We start from the raw sequence: 9,300 nt of genomic DNA, 5'->3' as shown, positions 1-9,300 counted from the left end.
TTTTTTTTTTTTTTTTTGAGCCTGGATCTTGCCTTGCCACTCAGGCTGAAGTGCAAGTGGCATGATAATAGTTCGCTGCAGCCTTAACTTCCTAGGCTCAAGCGATCCTCCCACCTCAACCTCCTGAGTAGCAGCAATCACAGGCACACGCCACCATGCCTGGCTAATTTATTTAATTTATTTTTTTGTAGAGGCAGTCTTACTATGTTGCCCAGGCTGGTCTCCAACTCCTGGGCTCAAGCAGCCCTCCCACCTCAGCCTCCCAAAGTGTTGGGATTACAGGTGTGAGCCATTGAGCCTGGCCAGCTATCTTTTTTAAAATTAGGGCTTGGGTTTTGTTGGTTCAGCTCTTAGCTTGCAAGAAATGCAGAAAACTTATGTCAGTGTCTGACAAATGTTAGCAATTTTGTAAGTGTGCTAACACTTTGGTTATCTAACTTTATTCCTATAGTTGTAAAAAAGCACCATGATTAAAATGACCTTTGTTGGCAGTATTCTAAAACCTCATGTTAGGGTGACATTCTTCCCTTTCCCCAAATTTTAATACCCATCGCAGCTTTCTAGAGCAAGAAATTGAAGAGCATTTTCCTCCTGTGTTTATAATCCCAACTAAAACACTATGTAATACATGTTGGAAATATTACTGTGCTCTGTATATGTAAGTATTAATTTTTTTTGCCCTAAATTGGCCTCTAGGAATATTAAAGCAGATGTGCCCATCTGATAAGAAAAAGTGAGCTAAGTAAGTAACTTGATAACTAGGCATTCAGCAAATCTTTTTCTCTATTTCATAGAATCAGTGTCACCTTAAATTATAAAATAGGTTTGAGCAAAATTTGGGTATTCTTGAGATAGAGTCTTGCTCTGTCACCCAGGCTGGAGGGCAGTGGCGTGATCTTGTTCACTGCAACCTCCGCCTCCCAGGTTCAAGCAATTCTCCTGCCTTAGCCACCTGAGTAGCTGGAATTACAGGCGTGTGCTACCACGCCTAGCTAATTTTTGTATTTTTAATAGAGAGGGGTTTCGCCATGTTGGCCATTCTGGTCTTGAACTCCTGGCCTCAAGTGATGCGCCTACCTCGGCCTCCCAAAGTGATAAGATTGCAGGCATGAGCCACTGTGCGTGGCTGAAATGAGTGTATTCTTTAACGTTTATATTTTTCATTAATTCACAGAAGAAGAGTTGTAAAAAAGGTAACACGCAGTTGACATTCCATTTTTCCAGAAAGACAGATAATTACATACTATAGAGGATGACTCAAAAGTGTTTCAAGCCACTGACTTCCTAAACTAATGAAGGCCTATTCAAAGTCACTTCATTCAGCTGTTTTTTTTTTTTTTTTTTTTTTTAGAAATAGAAAGATACATGTAAAGTTTTACTTACCCGATTTTAAAAACAGGCTACCAAAATTTACTCAAATATATTAAAAAATGAGACTGTTTTAAAAACCTTTGTTTCCATATTGTGACTCCACTAAGCGGGTAAAAAGTTCAGGACAGAGATGGAAAGGAAAGAAGGAAACAGGAAGAAGTGAAACTAGGAAGGTGGTGACAGTGGCACATGGATGAAGAAAGAGAGATTAGCAGCCATGGAGAATTTTGTAACGTAAGTAGGGAGAGAGAGAGAGGGTAGGAAGATAGGCTTCACAGTTTGTAAAGTGTAAGGGAACTACCTATCATACCCTGTCATTGAATAGGGCTGTGACTTATGTAGTTCTGTCTCCTCTTGCAAAAGACTTACCACTTCTGGCAACTCTTCATTTTTTCGTATCCTCGAATTTTCATCGACATCACTCTAAACAGCACAGCCTCAGAAGCATGGAAAGGGGGAGTTACTAGTATGGAAAGGGGAGTTGTTCTTCTGCTGGTGTAGTGGTCCGATTGAGTCCATGGGTTCCCAACCTTACCAGAGGTGATAAAAATATCAATTCCTCTGGGGCCAATCTTGCTCCTCCAATGTGTTTTTGGACCTAATGAGGTCATGGTTATTTCTAGACTTCTGAGACTTACTGTGGCTTTGAATTGACACAAACACAAATTTTCTGTCAAAGGCTAGAGTGATGGATGTTATATACCTGAATTTTCTTTGAACTTTTTATTTTAAAAGAGATACTTTGGGCTTTTCATGAAGCTAAAATTCTGGAACCCTAGAGCAGTCTATTATATCTGTCAACACAAGGACTTTCCTTAAAAAGCTCCCTCCATAAGCACTTGGATGTGTAAACAGGATCCTTTCACAGATCTTTTTCTCTTCCTCTCCATATCCCAACTTGTTTTGGAGACTACTTTTTGAATTATACATCCCTTTCTGCATTTCTATTATTAATTTTTATTTGTAAAATTGCTAAAATGGCTAAATTTGGCCATTTAACCTGCATTTAAAATCTGGGAATGTGGGGTGATCATCTTTGAACAGAAATTACCTAATGACCCTGTCCATGCTGTGCTACGTGTTTAGGTGGAATAACACTCCCATGGATGAAGCACTGCACTTTGGACACCATGATGTATTTAAAATTCTCCAAGAATACCAAGTCCAGTACACACCTCAAGGAGATTCTGACAACGGGAAGGAAAATCAAACCGTCCATAAGAATCTTGATGGATTGTTGTAATGGTCTCAAATCCCAAGATTTAAATCACTTACCTATTTAATTGTGGAAAATGATTATGAAGACCGTGTGTATTTCTATCTGGTAGTGATGTATATTTTACATTTGTCATTTCAGTGTTACTGGAGTTGTCTTCATTGTGCGCACAGGACAAATCTGATCTCTTTGGGAAAAAATAGAAATAAAACAGTCTCCCTCCATAATGTGAGCAATATTACCTCGTGCATTGTATAATTTGATGTAAAAGAAATAGCAATGCTAGCTTAATTGTGTGGTCTTCCATGATTTATTTGTTTTGTGAATTTTCAATTTATGGTGATGATCTGCTGATATGCATTTATAAATTAAGCTGTGTTGTACAGTCTGTCCAAATGGGTCAAGGTTGCCTTTAGAAGCAAATAGTGTGATTTTCAAGACTTCAAATACAAATTTAGTTTGAGTGTTTGAACAACTATATGCACTTATGGTTGTGTGTTTAAAGTGTCTCTCTCTCACCCTAGCTTCACGATGTGACTCTTAAAAAAACTATAATCGTTAACAACTGTTAGTAAGATAGACCAATTCTGATTAGACTTTATCAGGGAATCTGTTTAAGATATGTTTGGTGACCAAAACATATGTGTGAATGTAGTTATAATACTTTTGAAAAATTTTCCTTTTTCTATATCCCCTTAGTCCAGCCTCTCTTCTCAGACATTTAGCTCTCTGCCTCTTTCCTTCAGCTGAGAAACTGAGTGCTGGCATACTATGCAGTTTTTATGTTTTCCATAGTAAGTCAGAAAATGCCTCCTATTTCTGGCATCAGAACTTTGCCATTTGTCTACAGAAGATGAACCAGAGACAAAATTACTAAGTATAAATTAGTCAAGTTTATCAGTCTAAAAAACGAAGGGATATGCAACCACAGCTCTTTAAGATTTTTTTTTAGCTTCTAGGGTAAAGATAAATTCAGAAATGCTCTAAGCTACCAAAGTTATTCTGAAAGTATGGGAACTGCTACAACTAACATTTGTTTCCAAGCCTGTCATTAAGAGTCTGCACCAAGAGATTTGTCCTCCTTGGGGGACCATTGGATCATTCCAGATTTCTTGTGATTTTCTATTGTGTAATTCTTGGTGGGCTCTGTAGTTTAATAATAAGAAAAAGGCCATTTCATTTTAAATTGTGACCTATAATTTTCTTTGTCTTGGGTTGGTAATTCAGGATTCATTTGGAAAGTGGGTAAAAGGGGCTTCAAAAAACTGATAGAACAGGATTTCCTAGGAATTACACATACATTTTATCCTGTCATACCTCGAGATAAAGTGGCATGTTAGTGAGGATTTCTGATATTGCACACACACACATGCACACAAATGGACTTCTCTGAAGCTGTGTTTAGTGAAATGAGCTCAAGTACATGAATGTTAGTTGTTGCCACATACAGTAATTTCCTTTTCCTTTTTTTTTTTCTATGAGCACACACTGCTGCTTCTACGCTTTACCATGCCTGATGGCACCTTACTCCAGCAGCCTCCAGGTGCGTTCATTTTCACTTCCAGTCTAAGCCAGTGGCTCCAGCCACTGCCCTCCCATTACCTAGATGGCACCTCCTTTGGTGAAACCACGGCCAATGTTCCTTAGCTGCACCAGGCCCAAAGCTGTTCCCACGCTTGAGCTTCCTTGGGGAGGATGGTGAGTGGGCAGTTTCCTATCCCATGGATGTGTCAAGCCATGGAGACAGGTAGCATTTGCAAGATGCTGCACAGGAGCAGCATTATCCCCAGAGGTATTACAGGGTAGACATGTTTTAATTGAAATCAATTGAGATAACTTTGCTCAAACAGCAGCATGCTTTGTGTGACTAAAATGAAACATTAAGACAGTTCAATTGTGTGACTTGAAGATTACCAATGATTTTGAGGCTTTTCTATAATAAAAAGAGGTTCTAACCATTATTTGGGAACAAAGAGAGTTTTCATCTCTTTTCAGATCAAAACCATTCTGTAAAATCTTTGTTGTTTAATTAAATGTGCCCTTATTTACCCCGATGTTATTTATGACTATGTGCCGATTCCTGCTCGGGCTGTTTGCTGTTGGCTGGTAATAATATATTTGATTTAAATGCTGTTGACTGTGCTATTAACTGCTGCCGTCAGTAAACTCCAAAGATCTTTTTGTTTTGGCTTTAGTATATGTGCTTTTTCTGTATCATGAGAGCTCTATATGGTCATGTTATAGCTTTATATACATTGTTGTTTTTGCTGGTCTCATCTTTGGTAATAAGCTATACCCCACTGCTGCCCGACACTGCCCTTTAGCTGCAGAGCTGGATTAGCTATTGACCATTTGATGCTGTTGTCTGTCTGGCAGGGACTGAATGACCTGATGTCAGATTTAGATTCTTCCTGGGGATTACACAGCTATGAATGTATTTGCTTCTAAAACCTCCCAAAGTGAATCTAATCTTAAAACTACAAGTTGTAAGTATTCTGAAATTGGGAAACATTTATTTTAAATGCAATCAGGTAGTGTTGCTTTTTACAGCATAATAAATATATGTATCAAAAAAAAACTGTGTGAAAAAATGAATTTTCTTAAAACATTTAAGGGCCAGGAACTCCACTGAGCATACCATGACATATACCATGACCATGTCTGGTTGGGTTCCAATCCATTTCTAATGCCTGCTATAAAGCTAGGTACTACGCAAGGTGTCAGATGGGGTTACCACAATGACTAGGACAAGAATCCTGTGTGTAGTTCATCTGTGAAGGTGAGGGATGTGCAGGCATGTCTCTAGTCCCCGAAATGCAAACACTATCCTTTTACAGTTAGGAAGTGCTCAGTAAATACTTGTTGAATGGAACCATTAAACATACCCTTGAATGAGAGGTCATTTTCACAAAGCCTTAAAATTTATTTAGAGAGTTGAACCTAGTACTGCAACACTAGAATCTGAGTGTGACCAGCCAGTAAACCTCAGCTCCTGATTTATTCTGTGTGAGAATAGCATTCGCTTCCAATGCCAGAAATCCCTGGTCTTCAGAACACTCTTTCCTTTCAGGCCAGGGGTTAGTGTATAGTTTTCCAACCATACAGAAAGTACATGAATGCCATGACTGTTAAATTTTCATTTATCAGAGTTATCTGTCACAAAGTAAGTTACTTTGCTAGAAGAGTCACTGCATTACCGGCATTTTAGAACTGCGATGAGCCAGGTACTATGCAAGGTGACAAGTGGGGTTACCACAATGATTAGAAGAGACATCAGAAATTCTCTAATCTAACTCATTCTTTTATAGATGAAGCTGAGACCCAAGAGTGGGCTGTGATACAGAACTCTTAGTCCTGCGCTGTTGTTCTATGTCCCACAACACTGATTATGCCCAGGTATGGATAGAATATGCATATTAGCTTATTCATATGCACTGTCTCCTATTAGCTAAGGCCTCTCCTCTGTGGAGTTTTAGGAAGAGGCATAAATGCTACAACAGAAAGTCCTGCAACATATAGTCAACTTCAGCTATACATATATACATCCATGGATAGGAGCAGGACATCAGTGCAGGCACAACAAATGTGTGACTAATCCTAAATAGTGAATAGTTATTTTTATTCTTGATACAAGATCATTTTATTTTTGTAGGACTTTTTTAGGAGTTGGGGTAACCTTCCTAATTTTACTTGCTAATCTTCATAGTAAAATGAGTAAATGCATAAATCATACACCAGATGGCCGAGGGAAGCAGCCCATGAATGTGTTAGGTGGCACTTATAAAAAGGCTTTTTGGGAAAGGATAATCTTATAGTTATGAAAGGAAATTATGTGATTCACTAGATTATATGTGTTTGGCGATGGAAAATATTAGAAAATTAAGGCAGTTTTTTAAAAAGGAGGCATGAGATACAGCAAAACAACTGGACGGAAGGTATTAAAGGCAGAGACTAGGGGCATTTATTTCTCTTCTGGAGAATGAACCAGACTCCAGGCCTGTGTGTGCCCCCACTGTACCCCTTGCTTCCTTTCCAAATAGCCAGTAAAAAGGCTGCTATGAAGTGTGTCTGACAAGCAGTCCCAATGGTAAAAGAATATCAAGACTGTTTCAATTATGTACAAGAAATGTGGAAAGGCTACAAACAGACACTGACAGGTATTAAGGTGTTATAATAGCTTTACAAAATATTACAGGAGAATTCAGTTTGATAATAGGTATTTGACAGCTTTCTACCTCTTAGAAAGCTTTATGTTCTCTGTAGACTCAAGATAACGTTAATAAATAAGTTTTAGACTGCTTAAGCCCGGCTCTGTTGTTGTTTTTTCCTTTTTACAATAAATCAAGCAAGGTATTTAATTTCTTAGTGAGTATAGCAAACACAAAACCCAAAGTGAGTTCACGAAAACTTGGAAGCTGAGGATTATCATTTAAGAGAGAGATAAGCTCATCTCAAAAAGCTCTAAAAACAATATTGTTTCTCTTCAGCTTTCCTAAAACTGGTTTAAATGTCATTTCTTTGAAATTGTATTTTTTAAATATAACATTTACATTATTTGTAGCTTCTGGCTGTTTGTATCATAAAACCTTGTTTTAATAAGGTGATTGCACTAGAATGTACAATCCGGTGTCTCGGAACATCTTCAGTTCCATAAAAGCAGGGATCTTTGCTTTTGTTTACCAATGTTTCCCAAACATCTAGTATAATGCCTGGCTCATGGCAGGTGCTCTATATAAATTTGACAAATTAATTAATGAATGAATCATAACTAACCAAAGGAAGCCACTCACATAAATGGTCCTTACTTTGTTAATGTCCCAATTCAAAAGGTAAGTAAAATAATTTTCAAAACACTTTCTAGCTTTTTCCTGTCCTTTCCTGGGTTAGTCAGTGACAGGATTGCTCTGTTTAGAAAGATTTGCCTTCATATTCCACTTCAGCTTTCAGGCAATAAATAGATTTCACTCATTTCATGCCATCTCAGAAAACTCTCTTTCCTTTAAAATTAGACATTTGTCCTCAGTAGCACACATAAGCTCTATGCTTATAAAACACTTTTCAAACTTACAAACACCACACGAGAAATATTCAAACACACAAATATCCCTTAAGTTAGGATCTACTCAATGATTTCTTTTTTTTTTTTTTTGTTGAGACGGAGTCTCGCTCTGTCGCCCGGGCTGGAGTGCAGTGGCCGGTTCTCAGCTCACTGCAAGCTCCGCCTCCTGGGTTTATGCCATTCTCCTGCCTCAGCCTCCGAGTAGCTGGGACTACAGGCGCCCGCCACCTCGCCCGGCTAGTTTTTTGTATTTTTTAGTAGAGACGGGGTTTCACCCTGTTAGCCAGGATGGTCTCGATCTCCTGACCTCGTGATCCGCCCGTCTCGGCCTCCCAAAGTGCTGGGATTACAGGCTTCAGCCACCGCGCCCGGCATGATTTCTTATAATGGTTAATTAGGTAAGAATACAAACTTACACTAGGTAGCCAGGGCATATTTACTTTACTCCTTGGAGAGAGACCACTCTCAGTGTTCACTATAAATAACCTTTGTATTTCCTTGTATTTCCTTTGTAAATAACGACAGATATGGAGATGAGAATAATCATTCTGGTTATGATGCCAGCATTATCAGGGAATAACACTATTCCATGATAACAGCTAAATACAATTTGCCAGACTATGTCTAACTTGGTGATTATGCCTCTTCTTACTGTTTTTTTTCCCAGTACACAGTGTAGTTTACTTTGAGAAGCCCTGGCTTTCTAGCTTTTGACATCTTTGGGAAAAAATGGCAGCTTTTTGTGTGGGTACAATAACTTCTCAGTAATAACTCATCTAATCATGGGGGTGTAGATTTTAGATGACTGCTTTGGAGACAAGACAAAGTCCCATTTCTCATGTATTTTAAAATTAAAAACTGCTAATTTGGGGGTATTAGCAATACCCAGATTCATTTTAAAGTAAGTGCTGAATCATTTGTATATTTGGAGACAGCTGTGGTTGCAAAGAACCGAAGTACTTTTGTTTGTTTGTTTGCTTTTTATGGCACCTATTACAGCTCTTTCCAATAATATTACTCTTCTGACCTCTTCCACTGACATATTTTTTTTTTTTTTTTTTTTTTGAGACGGAGTCTCGCTCTGTCGCCCAAACTGGAGTGCAGTGGCCAGATCTCAGCTCACTGCAAGCTCCACCTTTCGTGTTCATGCCATTCTCCTGCCTCAGCCTCCCAAGTAGCTGGGACTATAGGCCCCCGCCACCTCGCCCGGCTAGCTTTTTTTTGTATTTTTTTAGTAGAGACGGGGTTTCACCGGGTTAGCCAGGATGGTCTCGATCTCCTGACCTTGTGATCCGCCCGTCTCGGCCTCCCAAAGTGCTGGGATTACAGGCTTGAGCCACCGTGCCTGGCCCATTGACATATCTTAATCTGCCATAGCAATTCTGAGTATGCGTAGGGCAGGTAAGGACAACATTTAGGAAAAGAGTGTTATTAATCTTATTTTAAAATAAGGATTGAGGTACATGAGAAAAGCATCAAACTAATTCATAATGTCAGTAATTTTAAGAATATTTATATTAAATACTATTAAGAGATTAACAGAATTTTAGAATTTTAATACTTCTTAAAAGTAAAGTCTCTTGGCTAGTGCAGTAAAATGAAACCATGCCAAATTCCCAAAGGGCAAAAAGAAGTGACAGCTAAACCTCAGCAA

At 38.6% G+C, this 9,300-nt stretch overlaps 1 protein-coding gene across 1 annotated transcript in view; it reads left to right on the top strand.

Moving 5' to 3' along the window:
- Positions 1 to 5,165, top strand: part of GLS (glutaminase) — an 85,293-nt gene extending 80,128 nt beyond the window's left edge. The window contains exon 18 of the mRNA XM_017869366.1: positions 2,458 to 5,165. Within this exon, the coding sequence (XP_017724855.1) occupies positions 2,458 to 2,614 (157 nt within the window). The 3' untranslated portion in view covers positions 2,615 to 5,165. The remainder of the gene's footprint in view (positions 1 to 2,457) is intronic.
- Positions 5,166 to 9,300: the final 4,135 nt, after the last annotated feature.

The sequence above is a fragment of the Rhinopithecus bieti genome, unplaced genomic scaffold (assembly GCF_001698545.2).
Source record: "Rhinopithecus bieti isolate Rb0 unplaced genomic scaffold, ASM169854v2 scaffold_5051, whole genome shotgun sequence".
NCBI lineage: Eukaryota > Metazoa > Chordata > Mammalia > Primates > Cercopithecidae > Rhinopithecus > Rhinopithecus bieti.
Note: the sequence above shows the minus strand (reverse complement) of the source record. Positions and strands in the feature narration are given on the sequence as shown.